The following is a 20600-nucleotide window of genomic DNA, read 5'->3' as shown; positions in this document are numbered from 1 at the left end:
CTGTAGCGTGAAGAGGAGGAAGCACCTGTGTGTTGAAGATTGAGAAGGGAGGAGGTGTCGGGGTGTCCTGATCTTTTCGGTGGTGCCTTTGCCTTTGTGTGGGCTGCAGGTTGCCTCAAGCTGGGGGCAGGGCATGGGGAGAAGCCCCGAGTCTGTGGCCAGAGGAGTTGCAACTGTCCTTTTCTGAGGGGTGCAGACATGGGAAGGAAGAAAATTAAGACTAAAAAGAGGCACTCTTAAAAAAAAAAACAGTTACTACAAAATTACAGTTAAGTGCTGAAGTAACTTTATCTCAAGGAGTCCAGGGCTGGAGGGAAAAGCATGGTATTCGGAGTCAGGTGTCCTGGAGCTGAAATGCCAGCTCTATTTCTGCCCTGAGCAAGCCTCGTTTACCCCATCTGTATAATTGAGGTAAAAATAGTTTACCTCGAAGTTCAAGTGGAAGAACGTGTGAAGTCATGTGGTAGGCAGTCAGCAGCCCTAGTTCTTTCTCATTTTGCTTCTAAGTTTGGGGTTAGAACTGCAGGAGTAAAAACAGAGTTTGGGCAGCTCTCCCTAAATGTCTTCTGAAGAACATTTATCTCAAGATGCACTCAGAAATGATTTGTGTGGTTCAGTGGGTTTGCTAATGACGGATGCCACATCCCTGCCCACATCCTCCACCACCAAGGCTTCCTGGGTGCCCAAGAGCAGGGTGAATGTACCGAGACATCTGCAGTCAAAGACGTACTGTCCGCTTTCCTGTGTTCCTTAAATGTATTTCAGCACGAAAGGGACTTGCGTAGCAATTGCTAATACGGCACTCCCCTGAAGCAGGTTCTCCAGGGCTTTCCTTGCTTGCAGGGTACCTGGTGGCTTCTTTGTGATTCTCTGGAGGTCACAAGAGCCTGCGTGTGGGGCCTGTTCACACGTTCCAGGTGCTGTGCTAGGCCTTGGGAGCTTGGGGGTGATGAGCTACCAGATATCTTAAATTGTTCCATTTGGATTAGTGTGAAATCTAACTTTTGAAGGCCAAATGTAAACCTGAACATTTGTGTGCAAAATAGTGACATGTAAGTATCACCAACAAATTCCGTGCTGGAGCACTGGCCGGAGAGAAAGGATTGTGGACATGTATTTTGAAATCAGGCTGCTATTATCCCACCATGAGGTCAATCCCATGTTCGTTGTGTCAGTCAGAGACGCAACCTGTGTGTAGAGTGACCTGGGATGTTCCTCATGGGCTGAAATCTAAAATGTAGAAGATGTTTTAACTTAAAATGGGACATGTTAAAGCCATTAAGGGCTGACTTATACTTGTGCCTTTTGACAGTTACACTGAGAATGTGAATGTGGTGGTGATGCTGGCAGAGTTGTTTGCATTCAGACAGCTGCTAGAACTAGAGAAGATACTCTCATCCCAAAGGTGGGAACACGTGAAGCTGAAAAAGGGCAGTGCTGTGGTCCCATCCCAAGACCCAGGTCCCTAGTTATCTGGGAAGGTAGAAATGTCTACATTTCTGTTAGTTCTTAAAATAATAGTGTAGTGAAAGTTATTTTTTAACCATGACAAGGTTGAATAAGCCAAATAAAACATATATACACACACATATATTTTATATATGTTACTTATATATATAAAATATGTATATAAATTATATAATTTTTTTTTTGCTTTGAGCTAGATTTAAATCTATTCTGATACCAGCTATTTATTGGTGATTAGGAATTTTGCTATTAAAACCCGGATGACAGGATTTTGATATATAACCATGGAAAGTTGTTACTTAAAAATGTAACTTTTGGCCGGGCACAGTGGCTCACGCCTGTAATCTCAGCACTTTGGGAGGCTGAGGCAGGTGAATCATCTGAGGTCAGGAGTTCGAGAACAGCCTGGCCAACATGTTGAAACCCCGTCTCTACTAAAAATGCAAAAATTAGCCAGGCGTGGTGGCATGTGCCTGTAACCCTAGCTACCCGGGAGGCTGAGACAGGAGAATCACTTGAACCCGGGAGGTGGAGGTTGAAGAGAGAAGATCACACCATTGCACTCCAGCCTGGGCAACAAAAGTGAAACTCCATCTCATAATAAATAAATAAATAAAATAAAAATAAATAAAAAGATAAAAATGTAACTTTTTGCCCAGGCACAGTGGTTCATGCCTGTAATCCCAACACTTTGGGAGGTTGAGGTGGGAGGATTGTTTGAGCTCAGGAGCCTGAGAGCAACATAGTGAGACCTTGTCTCTACAAAATATAAAAAAATTAGCAGGGCATGGTGGCAGACACCTGTGGCCCCAGCTACTCAGGATGCTGAGGCAGGAAGATTGCTCAAGCCCAGGAGGTTGAGGCCGCAGTGAGCCATGATTACACCACTGCACTCCAGCCTGGGCAGCAGAGCAAGACCCTGTCTCAAAAACAAACCAACCAACAAAATGTAACATTTAGTAGACAGAATCTTTCCCACACAATGCATAACTATAATAAAAGCGACTCTTAGTTGTTTAAATAAAAAGTTGGGACCAGATGGTTGGTTGAGTTGTGTGGTTGAACATTGCAATGGAATATAGGTTCAGATCTCTGTTCTGCCTCTGCTACTTGCTGTGTGATTTGCAGCAAGCTTCCTAACTTCTCTCAGCCTTGGTTTATTCATCTCGAAAATATGATCGACCTCATGAATAAATTAAATGGGATAATGTGTATAAAGGATTGAGCAGTAGCATGCCTGGTGATAAATAATACAATATTGTTTCCTTTTTTTCCTATGTATTTGCAAGGTCATTCACCTGGTATACTGCAGAAAAGCTACATGTAAACCCTAAGCTTCTGATTAGGTAACTTATTGGGAAATAAGTGGCATTTCCTCACCTAGAAATTAAGCTGATTTGGGGGCTGGTCTTCCTTTGCACATCTTTATGTCCCTGTTAGCTTTGCATTATGTGTACTGCAACCTGGCTTGTGCTAGGTGCCCTGGATATGTAGGTAAGACGTAATCCTCGCCCCCTCTGATCCCTTGCGCAGCGGGAGATGCAGGTGTGGGCTGCGATCATTTGGGGCTTTAAGGGCTATATTTGCAGTGTGGATAGTGGGTGACAGCACAGAGAGAACAGTGAATTCTGCCAGAAGTACCCAGGAAGGCTTCAGGGGCTTTTGAACTATCTCCTTGAGAGAGCATGAACGGATAGAGCCACCATAGTGGGACCAGCGAAGGAAAGGGGGTGTTGGGGCACGATGGGTCCAGATTGAGAGGACTCTGCTGAGGTTTCTACTAGTCTAAAGCTCAGCAGAGACGTACGGTAATGCACCACATCACCATGTTTTGCTTAATGATAGACCACATATATAATGGTGGTCCCATACGATTACAGTGCAGCTGAAAAATTCATTCTGCCTTGTATTTACTATTCTGTACTTTTTTTAAATCATTATTTTAGAATGTACTACAACTTTTGAAAAAATAAGTGAGGTGTAAAAGAGCCTGAGACAGCTCCTTTAGGAGGCATCCAGAAGAAGGCATTGTTGTTAGTATCATATGAGATGACAGCTCCATGGTGTTACTGCCCCTGAAGAACTTCTAGTGGGAGAAGATGCGGAGGTGGAAGCCAGTGACATGGATGATCCTGATCCTGTGTAGGTCTAGGCTAATGTGTTTGTGTCTTAGTTTTTAACAAAAAAAGTTTAAATAAATAAAAAAAATTAAAAATAGAATAAAGCTTACAGAATAAGGATATTAAATATACATATACACATGCACATATATATACGTACAAATATATATGTGTGTATATGCGTATATATATGTGTTTTCAGTTTTCCACACTGAGCCATCCTAAACTACAGGGCTTCAATGTTTCTCAGCTCTTCAAACATCTGGGGCTTAAACTTACCGTAGCATTTCACATACTGTGTGGCGGTTGTGTTCCCTGATCTGTAACTTCCACTCAAGGAGCTTTTGAAGAGAAGGGGATTTCTTGTGTTCTGCTTTTTCATAAATGTGGGCACATAGTGGCCCTCCGAAAAAATGTTGATGCTCAGACATTACATACTTGAGTTCTTTTTTTTTTTTTTTTTTTTTTTTGAGGCGGAGTCTCGCTCTGTCGCCCGGGCTGGAGTGCAGTGGCCGGATCTCAGCTCACTGCAAGCTCCGCCTCCCGGGTTCACGCCATTCTCCTGCCTCAGCCTCCCGAGTAGCTGGGACTACAGGCGCCCACCACCGCGCCCGGCTAATTTTTTGTATTTTTTAGTAGAGACGGGGTTTCACCGTGTTAGCCAGGATGGTCTCGATCTCCTGACCTCGTGATCCACCCGTCTCGGCCTCCCAAAGTGCTGGGATTACAGGCTTGAGCCACCGCGCCCGGCCTACATACTTGAGTTCTAAGTGGCTTAAGGCAGGTGAGAGTGAGGTGGTTCTCTTTCTAGTCTTATTTTTACAATTGCAACTGCTGTTGCTATGGTTTTATCTCTGTGTTTTCTATGAGATGTATCTGAGAAATCATAGGGTCATCAGATTAAGAAGAAACTAAATATCTTACACTGTGGTATTGGCCTGCCCTGGTAAGAGTGAATGCTGGGAAATCGTTTTCAAACTGTCCTTCAGCTCAAGGTCCCTCTGTTCAAATGAACAGTCAAATGAAAGTCTACACGAAAGCCTAGTAGATGTAGAATGGTTGAAACCAGGCTTGCTCTTTCAGTATGGAGTTTAGGCACCAGGAGGCTGACTGATGATGTCTGCTCTGCAGGCTGGCTCCTAGGGGTTCCAAGGACTGTGGGTGGGCTTCCCAGGCCTCTCTTCTGGGGTCTGAGAGGTTCAGAGATGCATGAATCCAGCCATCAGAGTTGCCTCTCCTAAGCGGAGGGCATCCTTTTAGTCTTGGTTTTTCAGATGGGGAGAAGGCTGACTTGGAGGGTGGAGTGACTTTAGGGTGCAAAGGATGAGTTCCAGGGCTGTTGCAAAGAGCTTCAGCTTCCAGTTGCCGGATGCCTGCAAAGTAAAGAGCTGCCTCTGCAAGTCTGTTCCATGTTCCCAGAACACAGAACGGCTTCCCAACCTCCTTTGTCTTAAGACCAGCAACTGTACCCCTCAGATTCCCTGCTGACAACTCACAGGCTACAACCAGAGTCGTCTTCATTTTTCTCCGTGATTCTTAGAGTCCTTCTAAAACTGTAGCTTATTGCTTCATCTCACTTCTCATACAAACCTGTGAAATAGGCAGGATTCTCCATCTCATGGGAGGACGCTGCAGCTCGGAGACAAGGGGCCTGTCCTGGGGTGAGGTGCTTGCTGGAAAGCCTGACTCAGGTGCACCTGCTCCTTGCATATCTGCCACTCCTTTTTTTTTTTTTTTTTTTTAAACTTGTGGTATTGATGAACTGAAGTGCTGTTAGAGAATTTCACAGACCCTGATTTATACACACATACAAAGTGGTTTTCTCGGTGGCATCTTTCCTTTCATGAAAAGCATTTTTTCCTAGTGTTGCCCCTGAAATCATGACAGCTATGTTCTGTCCCAGTCTAAAGCCCAGATCCCAACAATCTCTGTTACCCAGATCTCTGTTAGCCCAGAACCTCCATGAAGCAGAACAGCTTGATGAGGGTCTGGAGTTGTCAGAGATCCTGCACATTAATCTTGGCAGAGGACTTCACTCAGAGCCCAGGGATGCTGTAGTTATAACTTTTTCTAACTTGATGTTTGTTTTTCCTAATCAAGAGTATGAAAAACTAAAATGTGGAGGGTGAGCAATTCTCTACACAATTAACAAGAAATGACACTTTGTAACCTGACGACACAGGATAAGTGGCAAGCCAGAAGATCGCAGCCTGTACTGCAAAATGCTCCCAGGACACTGACACGCGTGTCACCAGGACCTGTGTTTTGGGAAGGGACACCCGCCTCCTCAGTGTCAGAGGGCAGGAGAGGGTAAGGGCCCTGTGACTCCTGCCTCCGATGCCTGTACTGGCCTCAGAGGAGAGTTGTGGCCCTGCTACCCCAACCCTTGCTGGTCTTCACAGGTGGGTCCTGGTACCCTGTCCCCCAGCCCCTTCACTGCCTCCTTCACTCACTGGGACCTCTGGGACCAGGCTGGCAGCCTCTGTCCTCTCTCCATGGCTACATCCTGAAAGCCTCCCATCCTCGCTTCCCTGTCTGTGGCCTGCCAGTCCAACAATATTCTCTGAAATAGACACTAATGTAAGTGGGACTCCTTACCCTCTTCCACCCTCTGACATTGAGGAGGTGGGTGTCCCTTCTCAAAACACAGGTCCTGGTGACAAGCATGGGCCTATGCCATGAAGCAGGCTGTCTCTGCACTAGACGTTTGGTGTCTATTAAGGGTCCTTGAGAAAATGCTGATTCCTGTTATTGGCTTTGCTCAGAAAATGAGCCAAGGGATGAAGGGCCACTCTGGACACCTTTGCACACCCTGCCCCAGTTAAGGTCAGAGAGCGCCTTCCCTCCCTCTCAGAACACTGCCCCTTCTTCCTACCTGGGAAGGATCCTTGGGATCTGCTTTCTCTCCCCATTTTGTGGATTTGACTCTTCACCCCAAAACCCTCCTGAGTGCTTTCTTCCAGGAGGCCTGTCTAGGACCGACAGCAGGTAGCATCCTCAACCCTGCCCCAATATTGGCAGGATCCCTATCAGTCTCCCCAGCCCTTTCTTAGACAAGCGGTAAAGAGCAGACAAATAAAACTTCCGGTTTCACGATGGGCTGGAATGATCTTCAGTTGTCTGGAAAATTCAGATCTTCCCAACAGAGGCTGAATTAAGAAAGTGTCACACGATTACAACTTAACCCTCTGCTGTTACACATTCTGAGCAGTTGCACGCCTACTCACGTTGTCTCACACTCGCCTCTCAAGCCCTCTGTGCATGTGTCCCCTTCTGCGCAGGTCTTCTTAAATGCGCTCACACTCGATTTCACAGACACACTCGTTCCAGCTCCAGTAGGAGTCTGACCCGGGGATCATCCTGCCTCAGCTTTGAAGCACCCTCAACATAGTACACTTGCCAAGCCATGGTATGCCTTTCACCCAATGTCACAGCCTTGGTGCAGAGTACATAAATATTTGTTGAAGGGACAGAGAGGTCGAGTCTCTGCCTGTTCCTGCCTCATGTTGGTGCTGTTTGTGTGCACACCCTGCTACCACACTGCCTCTGTGCTGTTCCACTGGGAGGTCTTCGTGAGGAAGCCGTGGCTGGGTGAAATACGCATTTTTGCTCCTCTGTGAATCCGGGTTTCCATATTCAACAGATAGAACAAACGGGCCGCGCTGCCCACACCACCGCTTCTCTTGCAACTTGTTTGGAAGCTGAGGTTGCAGGAGCGAGCTCCTTGCTAAGGAGGGAACATGCGTTCTCTCCGAGGTCTTCCCTCTCCGCCAGCCCAGCACTGCCTCCAGAGGTGAGGGGAAGGCAGCTGGACAGTTCACTAGTCCCTGTGAGATAGTGGACAGCACAGCCTCCACGTCAGTGTCTTCCCCTTGTGGCTGACGAGGGGGAGGATACGCCCAGTGGCGTCCCTAGAGAGCCAGATCTTCCTGGCTGTCACCCCAGTCTTGCCCTGCCTCTGGCTCCCTGGTCTCAGTCTTCAGATCCTATCACTGCCTCTTTGGCTGCCACCCAGACCTCAAGACCGGCAACTGTGAGAACAAAGAGCGACCTTCCTCCTTTTTGGCAGCGGGTGCATGGTCACATGTGCAAGCCTCCTCGAGAACGTCCAGCTTCTGGTGGCTTTTGTAGATCGCAGCGTAGCTGCAGGTCCAGCTACAGGTTGTGCCCTGTCACTTTAGCCTCCAGCTGTCCCCTCACAAACACTTCCCCGAAGCCCTGCTGACACAGTGGCCTGATTGAGAACCGATGGCCTGACCTGTCGCACTGGCCTCCCTGCCCCGAGTGGGTTCTTATCAGGCAGCCGTGGATGACACAGGCCCCCTCCCGACACAGTGCGATTTCCACTGCCCGCAAGAGTAAGCCCTGCACTGCGCTCAGCACTGCTGCTGCCTCCCGGCCCACCGCACTCGTGCTTCCCTGTCCCCCCGGGCCAGGTGCTGTTCCTGAGCACACCCCTTCTGGTGGAGCCTGCTTCTCTTTCTCCTGACTGCTGCTTTTCTTGGACAAACTCAACACGAAGGGGCAGTCTCTTCCCTGTATAAGGAGATGGAATAAACAGCCTCCGCCTCCAGCCCTGCGGCCGTGCCTTGCTCCTGAGACCTCTGGATGGCCAGGGAGCCAGGGTTCTGGGCATCCTCCTGGCCTCCACGCCAGGTCCCTGCATGCCTTCCCACAAAAGCAGGTGCTCAGTGCTAACTGCTGAGTGGACTTGAGAATCCCAGATAAGTGACAGCCTTGCTACTGCTACCTTCCCACCTGGAGTTCTTGAAAGAGAGCATTTCACATGAAATCATTCCATCCACATCTTCACTGGGCATCTGCAGTCACCAGCCACCGTGTGAGGGCCTGTGAGGGCCGCACAGGACCACAGAGGCATTACCCCTGGCCTTATCTACACTGCAGGAGATGAGGTGTGCACTCACCCTCCACGTGAGTGACAGGGGACCCACACACAGCATGCATGCTGGAAGACTCTTTGACGATGGAAACTGTGCATGGGCAGAATGAGGTTAAGTAGGTGGAGGACACTGAAGGGGTAAGAAAAACTAGTATTTGCCGGGGCCCTACTTTATATAGGGCAAAATCCACGCTTCCAGCAAGGATGCCCCCTGCAAAGCAGGATCATCATCTTGTTCTGCAGCTGAAGGGCCTTAGTCTTAGATACCTTGGGAGAAAGGTAGCGCAGGGGAGCAGCACGCCCATCGCGACCTGAAGCAGCTGATCATGAGCGCCTGCCTCCTGCGCGCCACCCAAGGCTGTGGCGAGAGCATGGGAGACGGTGGGTCTAAAGGCTCGACAGAAGCGAGAACTCATGTAGATGAGAGCATTCATTTTATGCATAAAGTCTGGGTTTTGTTTTGTTTTTTTTTTTCCAAGAACTTTATAAAAGCAAACTTTATAATTTGAACTCTTCAGCTTGTGAGCGAAGTCACGTTCCCATATCCTTGAGGAAAGTGATCCTTGCCAGAACACGTACTGTGCAGCTTGCTGGGCAGTTCGCTCCAGGTTCCCAGGGCCACCCAGTGAGAGTTGCCAGGGGGATTCCCATGAGGCTGTCCTCAGAAGGGAAGGTGTGCAGGGGGTCATGCCTCCAGCCTGCTTAACTACAGCCAGGTGTTGCCAGGTGTCTGGCTACTCTGTGGGTGTTCTACTCATCTCTGTGTCCTTCCATCCACGCTGTATCTGCATGGCTTTGATTCATCCCTTGCTGTTTGCCAGCACTCTGTTAGGTATGGGAATAGAAAGATAAATAATTAATAGATCTTGCTTTCAAAGAATTCACCATCGACTAGAGGAGAAACATCAACAGACCATGGATTATTGATGGCTCTAGAAAGGCTGAGAGAAAGCCTTGCAGAGCGTGTGAGCAATATGCCAGAGCACCACTGTCTCCGGGGCACTGGAGCTGTGGAGTGATTGTCCTTCTGTCCGCCAAGCTTATCCCACAGTATTAGGAAGGGGAGGCACTGGGAGACGAAGGTCCATGCTAGACCCACATGTCTGCACAGTGGGTGAGCTGTAATTTCAAGGCAGCCTTGTGATTCCAGGGTCTGCTCCCAACCACTGTTCGTGGGACTCTTGCTGCTTCAGTTTGGACCTGCCTGCATGTAATGCTTGTGTTCATAAATCGTGGATCCCAGATAAGCACCTTTGAGCACAGTTTCTGGGCATTTTCTCCTGCTTGTAGGGTCATCAGTAGCCAACAGGCCTTCGTGTGAAAAAGCAGACAAAAATCAGACTTGCTGTAGTTTTAGGCGAGGCAGATATTTCTCCGTGGCCGCTTCTCCTTGGCAGGAAACTTGTGACGCACCGGAGGTATATTAGCAAATCAGCAGTGCTGTCTCCTCATCAGGTTTCAAAGAGTTGGAAACCAAAGTGGAAAATGAAATTCCTGGAACATTCTGTGGCTTACCCCCCTTTCTTCCCTCTGTGTGGCTGATCCCTTTTTTCCTGCAATGCCTTTGACCCTCTGGCCAAATTTTCATCTCTGGGAAGCCTTCCCTGATCCCCCCCAGGGGGGACCCCTCCTCTCTACCCATGTACTGGCCCGTTAGAGCCTCCCTGTCCCCTTGAAGTGGCCCCAGGAGAGCACGGAGCACAGTGCATTGTGATGATGATCTCTGCACGCCTCTTTCCTCCACACTGGGCTGTGTGGGTCTTGATCGCATTTGCAGCCTTGCAAATGAATCATTGTGTTTGCAGCAGCATGAGCATATAAAGGAGATGTTCTCGGGGTTGACTGACACTATGCCCCTTTAAAGTACGTACGATTCCTTGTCTATAAAAAAAGTTTATGAGGTAAACAGAAAATACATATTGAATGATTGCTTTTGAAAGAGTTCTTTTTTTAAAAAAATAAATTTTATTGTTTGTATTTGAGGTTTACAACATAGTATTATGGGATACATATAGATAATACAATGGTCATATAGCGAAGCAGCCCAGCATATTCACCATCTCACATAGCTGCTTTTTATGGTGATGAGCAGCTAAAATCTTCTCACTTAACAGCAATCCCTGATACAATACAATTGTATTAAAGTTAGTCCTCGTGTTGTATGTTAGATCTCTAAACTGGCTCATCTAAAAGTTTTCAATTGAGGAATAAGTATGCAAAAAATTTAAAACAGACATAAAATCTCACCAGCCTTGGAACCAGCCACACGTGGGTTTGAGCCCTAGTGCTTCTACTTGAGCTGTTGTTAATGTCTCTGAGCCTTGGTTTTCTCATCTGTCGTGTGAGCGTGGTAACACACCATATGACTTTTGTGCATGTTTAATGAGCTAACATAGGTAATGCGATTCACATAGAATCTAGGACTTAGAAAGCATTTGACTACTATAATGAGTGCAATAGTAGGAAAATGTGTCAGTGTCTGCTTTCAGGCTGTGTATTTTACAGAAGTTTCTCTGTTTACCTATTTTTGTGCTCATGTCAAGACATCTTTTTGCAATTAGAATGAAAACCATAGCTTGTGAGTCATGACCCACTTTATATCTGGAAGAAAGCTGGGCTTGTTTTTGATGGATGCAAGCTCAGACGCTTGGAACCTCATCTCTCTTTATATAGTGAACAAATTGATATTCCCAGAACATAATCCTTTTGCAAATTGCACAGATAGCTGCATCCTGATGACACATAATGCTCACTCTTGGGTAGCTTTGAAACCCAGACATGACTCACTACTTGTTGCATATGGGTGTACGCTTCATGCCGGTTTTAATTGTTGTATTTTGCTTCTTAGAAGAGTCACGTTCTATCATTATATGCTGATCTGCACAATATTCTGAGAGTCTCCAGCATCGTATATTGGTTTAAGGCATTCCAGTATCCTCCAGAGACCCAATTTAGACAAACTTCATAATAGAAAGTAAAATAATGATCTTGTTGCCAAGGTTTTGGGATTTTTAAATGCTTATAACTGTAAGAGACATATCACGTAAGTAGACAAAAAAGAAACAACAGCCACTATTTACGTAGCTGGTGCTGTCTACCAGGAATTATGCCAGGTGCTTTCATAGATTACTGTCACAAAAGTGCAGGGAGATGGGCATTCTGTTTTTATTGTCAAGGGAGCTGTTGCCCAAACTCTGACTTGAGGGACAAGGATTGATTGAGCCTGTCTGGCTCTGAAGCCTACAGTCTTTCTCCCTTGTCATGTGGCACCCAGTCATAAACAGAAAGTTCCACTGATCTGCCAACTGTCCAGCTCATTGTTACAATGGTTCACCACTCTAGTAGTCCACAGCGCCACTGGCACTTAACATGTCGGCGGATACTACCCAGGACCAGGCTGCAGCCCTGCTGGAGGCTGGGTGTGACTCCTCTCTTGCTCATCCTCTGCTTCTCCCTTGTTCTGAGAAAAGCCTTTGCATTGGTTTTAATGAATTCATCTCTGAAAATTCTGCCATCTGGAGTCTCACGTAGAACTCCAAGCCTGGAGTAGTGAGCCCATACTCACTACTCTGGGAACTGTCTTCCTAAACCTTAGGTTGGCAAAATGTGGATTATCTGTGTAAACCTCAGTTCAGAGCCACTGCAATCATCAGAGCCCAGGCAGATCAAAAGAACACAGGCTGGAACACAGGGTTCAGTGTGGAGCCACCAACGTTGTAATTTGCACTTGAAGTTGTAGCTCTTGAGAAAAGCTTTGGGAAGTGGCTCTTTCTGAGGATGACCTTGATTTTTATTTTTTAAAGAAATTGCAATCTGGAGTCTTCAGTGAATGAAATATTCTCTTTTGCTAGGATGGGGAGTATTACCAGTTTAGATCAAATTATTCTTTATATATCAAGCATATACTCCTTTCTGTTATTCTTCTAACCTTTTTCCCTTGCCTGAGATTCTTACAACTCCACTGTGAGGTAGGTTAAACCACCCTAAATTGCAGAGCAGGAAAATAAGTATGGTAGAGAGAGATTAACAGACTTGTTCTAAACATGGAGGTAGAAGGAATTGCAGTTGGATTTCCGTTTAGACCCATTCATTAGTAATGATCATGCGTTCTTGTAATAAAATGGATTATACATTTTTGCGGGGAGGTATCAGCAAACATAGCGTATGGATTTTTCTCGATTAATTGCTATTATATTTTAATAATGGTATTGTAATATTACATATTATTGCTAATATGAACTTTAATTATACTGGGACTGTGATTGAAGTTGATTTGGGGATGCCATTGTGGGATTTTACATCATTTTCTATGCTCTTTGAGTTCTTATATAAGCTCTACATTTAGTTTCTCTTGGTAGTGAGCCTAGCTGGCAAAGGCCATATTGTTTCTTCTCATTGCTGTTTATAATATGCTTTTCAGGGAACACTAGATTTCTAAGACTAGTAGACTTTGTAAAGCAGGAGTGAAGACCACAGAATCTTTTATGTTAACTCTACTTCGTTTCCTTCACTTCCTCTTGTTTGACTTACTTCAGGCTTTAAGCAGGGCCTCCAAGTAGGTAAGGTAGATAGTGAGTAATTGCCAGGTAAGTGAGGCACCCTGAGTGAGGAATGCCAAATACAGTTGGGTTCTCAGCAGGGAGAACGTGAGCATGTTGTCTGAGCAAACCTGGGTTCACATCGAGGCTCTGGGTACTATCTGTGGAAGTTGGCAACTTCCTTCTTTGCTGACTCAGTTTTCACATATGAAAAATGGAACAGTCATACCTTTCTTGTAAAAATGCTCTAAGGCTTCAGTGAAACAGTGGGAGATAAAATATTTAATGCAGTGGCTGCACCTCATAGGCACTTGAGAAATATTACCTCCCAGCCTCCCTTGCAGCCTTTCTTCTTGCTTTTAGAATTCTTGGCTCTTGTGTTTGCTGAGGTTTTGTGCGGGGATCTAACCCATAGCCTTAGCTTTGTGATTGAGCATACAGTCCCTGGCACAGAATGGGTACCCCATAAATAGTTATTGAATGAATAAAACCTCGAAACCTCGAATTTGTTGGTTGCTATGGGCTAGACAGTGAAAATATTAAACTATAATGCAACAATGTTCTTGGTCCTTTTTTTAATGCATCATGATTTCTTCAGCATTAAGGAGGTAAAGATGTTTATAGACCCTTCTCTGTTTTTCTTTCAGTGCCTGAAACAGTATGTTGAGCTCTTGATCAAAGAAGGATTAGAAACCGCAATTAGCTGCCCAGATGCTGCCTGCCCTAAACAGGGCCACCTACAGGAGAACGAGGCATGTGCAATTGAACAGACTGGGCTGTTTGATGTGCTCTAGTGTGCACAGCTGAACTTGTCAGAATAACGTGGGTTTTGTTTGGGTGTACATTGCATTATATTGTAGCCCTCAGCTTGTTATCTTTCTTGTTTGCATTTTTTTTTCCCTTAGATTGAGTGCATGGTTGCAGCTGAAATTATGCAAAGATATAAAAAGCTACAATTTGAAAGAGGTAGGTGCCTGATATGTCTGCCAGTTATGGTTCCTGTAATGTATGAATGTGGATAATTTTGTGGGGAGTTCTTTTGGTAGATATGGTTATACAGCATTTGATAGGAGTTAAAAAGTTGATGTAAACTAAACTTCTGAAATTAAACTGACATTCTGGATTCTCTGAACAGCTCACAGTTTGAAGACCTTGTCTAGTGATCTGTTTGGTAGCAGGAAGAATTTATGGAACACAATTTGTTTATAGGGATTTATAGGCTCCTGGGGGAGGTTTAAAGATGATGGCTCTCATGAGGTATTAGATTTCAGCCAGCTTAAGCCTAAGAGTTTGAGGGCTAAACTCTTGGGCTGGCCCAGAATTTAAAAAATGCAAAGTCACAGAGGGAAGTCATGAGGGTAGGCATAGCAGAAATTACAGTAACCCCCGTCCTAACAACAGTCCAATGGTAGCTGTCCTGTCTGCACTTACTCACCACTGGACACAGGCCTAGATAGTAGGTGCTAAATGAATAATCAAGTCCCTTATCCCAGTAAGTGACACAACAACTCTGCAAAGCTAATTTGTCATTATCTAATAAACGAATCCCCAGAGAGGCTAACTGATTTGCCCTGATTTCTAAATATAGTGGGTGCTTTGGGACCACATCCCATGACCCTTCGTCATGCGCTCTCCACTGGGCCCTGCATAGCCCTCCTGGCTGGAGCAGGCCTGATGCAGACCCAGGGGTCCTCTGGGAGAGCAGTGTGGCAGGTGCGCACAGAGCAGAGTATGATTCTCAGGATCATATTGCAAAGCATTAAGCCATGTGGAACGTCCAGGAGAGGTCTTTAGCTCTGCTCTCTGAAGTACTCCGGGCTCATGCAATGAAACCGTAAAGGGTCTGTGGACTCTATTTGGCTTTGTTTTCATATCTCTTCTGGGCCCCGGGCTCATCTGCTAAAGAGCCGAGTGACAGATGTGTGCAAGCGACACTCCTTATGCAGAACATCATCGTGAGGACCCTGCAGACAGATTCTGAGTTTGGATTGCTGGCATCTGCTCTCCCTCTCCCTGCACGGATTCTCGGGTTCTTGACCTGAACAGGGTCTCACTACTGAGACACAGCCCTGGAGGATGGGCTTACGTGAAAGCATGGCCAGATGGGGAGTGGACGGCAGAGGAGACGAGACCAGAGGACAATATCCAGAGACTCCCAGTTTAGCTGCATGCAGAGACCTGCTGTTTGTATATTTTTGCTGTGTAAAAGAAATGCTAGAGATAGCTGGGCCCAGTGGCATGTACCTGCAGTCTCAGCTACTCAGGAGTTCAAGTCCAGCTTGGGCAATGTATCGAGACCCTGTCTTTAAAAAAAATAAGAAAGAAAAAAAATATGTAGCCTACTTAAAAAAGACTCAAACAGGATTTTTCATGGCATTGCCATTTGTTTTCAAGAGTGTGTTTATTTAAGTGTCGTATATCATTTGCTTTGGGGCAGTTTATAGCTTTAATATAATGTCATTTGGTACAAAAGTCAGTATGTAGAGCAATAAAACGGATTAATTTGGATTTCTGAGACTTTCAGGCTCTTCTGAGAATATTTTCCAGAGAGAATCTTGACAGAAACTGGCTGTTGTTTGCGTTACAAGAATATGAACTTTCTATGACATTGAATTTAATTTTAAAATGCAGCTGGGTACATTTTCCAACCTAATAATTTTAACTGTTATTTCTTTAGTACTTTGGCTTAGTCAAAAAATCTTTTTTCCTTTTGCATAAACATGAAGCCAACTTGGCTTCCGTTAAAAAAAAAAATCTCTCAAACCTCTCACTTTAAAACATTGTACTAACATTATGTTAAAAGTATTTTTTTTAAGTATTCAGACTTAATACAATAAAAGACCTGTCTAGATAAAATGTTAGAATGTCAGAGCTAAAATATAGCTATGGATTATAGCCAGCACCTTGAAAGAGTTTGGAGACAAGATCAGAAAGCAAATTTTGATTTCTGTGTGCCTCTAAAATCTAGTCAAGTAGAGGATGCTCTGGAAGAAAACTGAGACAGTTCAATGATTTTCTGAAAACATTTAGTTACCAGAAAGTTCTATGGTTAGGTCATATTGCGCACACTGTCTGCATTTAGTCTTAGAGTGTCTCCTCTGATGTAACAGAGGAGACATTGGATTTAGTGTCCATGTCTCCCCTTCTGGAGCAAGCAGGAAGCCAGGGAAGGGGGCCAGGAAGCTGGGTTTTCATTCTGAGCACCTCCTCACAACTGGCTCACTCCAGAGTCTGGGGAGGGACAGATTTTTGAGTGAGGGGGTGTGGACCCCTCTCTCCATGCTACACTCGACGCCCGTGCCCCTCTGAGACCCAGCGGTGCTGTGCTAAGGGCGTTCCTGCACACGTTCCTCTGTCTGGAGGCTCAGCCGTCCCAGAGACAGGACTGTGGGTCCTCATGCCTACGTCCCACTGCCAGCCCAGTGCCTGGCCAAGTGAATGCTGACGTCAAATCTCACCATGTATTGTTTTGTTTTGTTTTTTTAAAACAAAGTAAAGCTCAGAGAGATTAAATAATACAACGGGTTATCCACCTGTAATCAGGCCCGACTAGAGCCAACACCTGAAAATGTTACCATCTCACAGTAGGATCAAACCCAGCATTCCAGCCCCACGCCAGGCAGCAGCCCGGCTGGGCAGGGTAGTAAGTGCAGGGATGAGAGGGGATGCTGGGTGCACTGTCATCTGTCATGTGCTTCTGAAAGGAAACTGTTTTAAAAGGAAAGTCACCTTTTTAAAAAGTCTTAGGCATTTTTAAGCAGGGAGTTCTTAGAGACCCGCTTCATTAATCTGCGATAAATACACCTCTGGGAGATAAGAATTAACATTAGTTTCCTCCAGTGTGCCAAAAATATATTATTTGCTCTGTTTGAAAATATGTCTCATACACTACACACGTATGTAGTACGTGTTGGGGAGGATAATGGGGAGGATAATGCAGAATGTTAATAGACATCTACACCTGAGCCTGGGGCCGTGTTCACAGGATGTGACGTGCCGTGGCAGCACAGGAAGCACGTTTGCAGTCAGCAGTCTGAGCAGCCATTTGTCCCTGACCTTTTCGATGAGGAATCTGTCCGTATGAGGACAGGCAGTGCCAAGTCACAGCTCTGTGAGGACAAAACTAATAAGATTTAAATCGTTCCCATGGAAACCTTAGCCAGGTCTCCCCTGCGTGCTGTCCTGGGGGGCCTTTCGTGATGGGGGCGCATAATAGCATCTCCCACTCTTGAGCCAGTAGGCTGGGCAGGAGGCGGTGCATGACCATCACGTGCATGAAGAGACCGAGACCCAGCTTTGGGACATCTGCTCCTTGCTGATGTCAGAAGCTCCTCACCGCACAGGAGGGGTAGGGACAACAGTGGGACGGAAGGGTCCCTGGCAGGCAGCACTGCCCTTCTGGGTCTAGCCCCAGAGCTATATGGGAGGAGAGCAAAGAGTGAGCGAGGATTTCTCTTCGCGCGCAGTGTATTGTTCAGTGCACAGAGCACTTGCATCCTCCTGCAGGGCTGGGCAGACACGGGCCTCCTATCTCATCAGGGACAACGCTGGGCTCACCCCACAGCATGCACAGACGGCAGGCAGCGAGGTGTTGGAGGCATCGCAGGTACGGGATGGGAGCGTGACCCAGGCCAGCTGCCTTGAGCCTTTGGCGTTTCCTCCTCACTGCTCAGTGTGGCGCTCGGTGCCCCAGGCCGGCACGTGCAGCCCCTCCTTGCTTTGCTGTGGACCCTCAGCTCAGGGGAGCGCCAGGCATCTGCCCCCACACAGGTGACCCACAGACAACAACTACATTTTCTCAAAAAGCCACTTGTCAGAACTGACAGCTAGGAACATTCTTAGGAAAGCAAATGCAGAAACTATCCACAAGTAAGAGAAGAGCTAAATGTGTCCATTCACTCAATGTGAGGAGCACCCTGGGGATTTTAGATTATTCTAATGAAGATAATTAAAGTAGAGCACCTGTTCCTGACCTCCAGTGTTCCTCATTATTATCAAGTTCTTCTTAATTTTCTACCACCCCTAACATTCGGACGGTTTTTGTGCTGTTGATTAATTCACGCTTTAAAAAAAAGGCAGGGGGCAGCCAGATGAGATCAAGGGTCAGCCTGCCATGGCCAGTGGGCCAGATCCAGTCCGGCCAGTGGCCTGCTGCTGTCAAGTTTTGCTAGAACATTCATTTCCAGGTCACTGTGTCTGCTTTTGTGCTGCAACAGCAAAAACCCAGTAGTTACTACAGAAACCCAGAAACAACTTGGTCCTCGACTTCTATGATGACTATCCGACCCTCTACAGAGGAAGTTTGCCAGCCCCGGGATTAGATGACTAGATTAGTTTAAAGCTAGACCCTACACAAGATGGTTTCTAGAGCGCTGAATCTGGCTTCCCCGTGTGCTGGGGGAACATGTAAACACACAGAGCCTTACACGTACATATGCGTGTGCACCGTCAGGACACCCAGCTGGTGATTTGTCATTCATTTGCTGCTGGTCCCGTGGCAATGCGTGTAGGTGAAGTCCTGGTCCACGCGTGGTGCCAGCCTGTTGTGGATTCCAGTGAGAGGAATCCCATGTGTGATGCAGGTGAGCGGGAGCTGCCCGGCTGCCAGTCACAGGGCCCGGACATTTGCAAGGACTTGTCATCGCCTTTCAAGTCGTCTCTGAAACTCAGTTGTCCCGACAGACGACGACTTCCCAAGAAGAGCCCCGCTGAAAACTTAGAAACCAGTGGCCCACCAGAACGCCTTTGGAAATAGCCCACATTGCACTGGCCTCGGAGAGCTTTCTGGCAGAGCCTGCCTTCTCCCCGGGGTGGCCCCTCATCGAGAATTCGGCGTCATGCCGGACAAGAGGGAAGATGAAATGAACAACCAGTCTCCTTACAAAGGGCAGCCAGTAATTTAAAGAAATGTAATTTTTGGACAAGGATGTGAAGAAATAGATGTGTCAAGGTGTCCTGTTTTTAGAAATAAGCTTCTTGGCCAATTCCATAAGATTGGGCTCTTAGAAATGTGCGCTGTGATTCGGAGAGAAAATCTGGCCCTTGAAGGGTTGGTTTCACTCCGTAGTTAACTCATGGCTTGGATTTGAGAAGGGGAGGCCATCTTAGGCAGGTGAACTATTTGGTTAGAAGAATAATCCAGCCATCTTCTTCCCTCTTCCTTTCCGTCTTCTAACAGCGTTTTCCTGGTGCTGGGTGTGTGCCCAACACGGGCCATCAGGGGCCCGGCTTCAGAAAGCTGTCCCCTACGGGAGGCAGATGAGCTAGCACGATGTGCGTTGCTCAGAGAAACCTGACAGGCAGGTGGGACAAGCTTTCCAGAATGTGGAGGCCTTTGAGCTGTGAGCTGAGTCCCGGAGGCAAGCAGGGCTGACCCAGGGCTCCAAGGGCATTCCAGGGACAGGAGCAGCATTCCTGAGGGATGCCTGGGGTGTCTGGAGGTCTGTTGCATGAAGGGAGAGGTTGGGAGGTGGAGGTGGAAGGGTGACTTGGGCAGTGCTTCGGTTGGGGCTGGTGGTGCTGGCTGTATTACCTGGATGTGTTTCTCTCTGTCCGTGCACTGAGGGGCTCCTTCCTCTGAAGCCCACATGACCCTCTGGCTTAAGTTTGATTTGCCCATTTTGTCTCCCTATACCAGAGGTGCTGTTTGATCCCTGTCGGACTTGGTGCCCAGCGTCCACCTGCCAGGCTGTGTGTCAGCTCCAGGACGTGGGGCTGCAGACCCCCCAGCCAGTGCAGTGCAAAGCCTGCCATATGGAATTCTGTTCCACCTGCAAAGCCAGCTGGCACCCTGGCCAGGGCTGCCCGGAGACCATGCCGATCACCTTCCTTCCCGGGGAGACCAGGTACCCTTTGTACACACTCTGCCACAAAGGCGTGGGCTGTGGGCCAGGAGAAGCAGGCAGGCATTTTTCTTCCTAAAAGTGCTGCTACAGTGTAAGTGGCTGTGGCTTAGTCAACCCTAACACACACTGTACCTCTTGAGCCTCACTCAAGCCTGTCATTATTTGTATGTCTATTTATTTTTGAGAACTGTGTACCAGGCACTGTGTGAGACCCTGGAAATCGAAAGGTGTGTGAGAACCACACTTAACACGGCTCGGCTAGAATGACAAATGCATGCATGGTTTGTGACTTCTAAGGGTTGCAAGTCCTGCAGTACCTGAAGTTTCTCCAAGACTTCACTGTGTTGAAGGTGATCTGAAATGGGGGTACAGGAACCAGAGCAAGAGTAGGGTGCACCAGTCATACATACTGTCCGGAAGGGGATGGGAAGACATTCGCTGGTGGCAGCCTCCCCTGCAGCCATAGTCGGGCTGTTTGCCCAGGAGGATGCTGCCTCACTGTGCTCTGTACCTTGACATTTCGTAGGTTGATGCATAGGAAGTTGATCATATCCAGGTCTTTTTGTCCTACACAAGGTCACATGGTTCCACTAGACACTTGACCCTGTTCCTGTTGAGTCCAGGATCCTCACAGAGGAGCTGCCACTCTGCCCACCACCCTCCCCAGGGTGTGCTCACCAGCTGCTCCCTGTGTGCCCCTCTTCGCATTCCACTGTCCGCAACTCCCGTT

The 20600-nt window shown here is 47.0% G+C and overlaps 1 protein-coding gene across 6 annotated transcripts in view; it reads left to right on the top strand.

Moving 5' to 3' along the window:
* Positions 1-20600, top strand: part of RNF144A (ring finger protein 144A) — a 160129-nt gene that overhangs the window by 81171 nt on the left and 58358 nt on the right. For all 6 annotated transcript variants that reach the window (XM_077958722.1, XM_077958723.1, XM_028832005.2 and 3 more), the window contains 3 exons: positions 13673-13777; positions 13931-13991; positions 19663-19870. In XM_077958722.1, coding sequence (XP_077814848.1) covers positions 13673-13777; positions 13931-13991; positions 19663-19870 — 374 coding nt within the window. The remainder of the gene's footprint in view (positions 1-13672; positions 13778-13930; positions 13992-19662; positions 19871-20600) is intronic.

The sequence above is a fragment of the Macaca mulatta genome, chromosome 13 (genome assembly GCF_049350105.2).
Source record: "Macaca mulatta isolate MMU2019108-1 chromosome 13, T2T-MMU8v2.0, whole genome shotgun sequence".
Lineage (NCBI taxonomy): Eukaryota > Metazoa > Chordata > Mammalia > Primates > Cercopithecidae > Macaca > Macaca mulatta.
The sequence above is the reverse complement of the archived record's forward strand: the minus strand, read 5'-3'. Positions and strand labels throughout refer to the sequence as shown.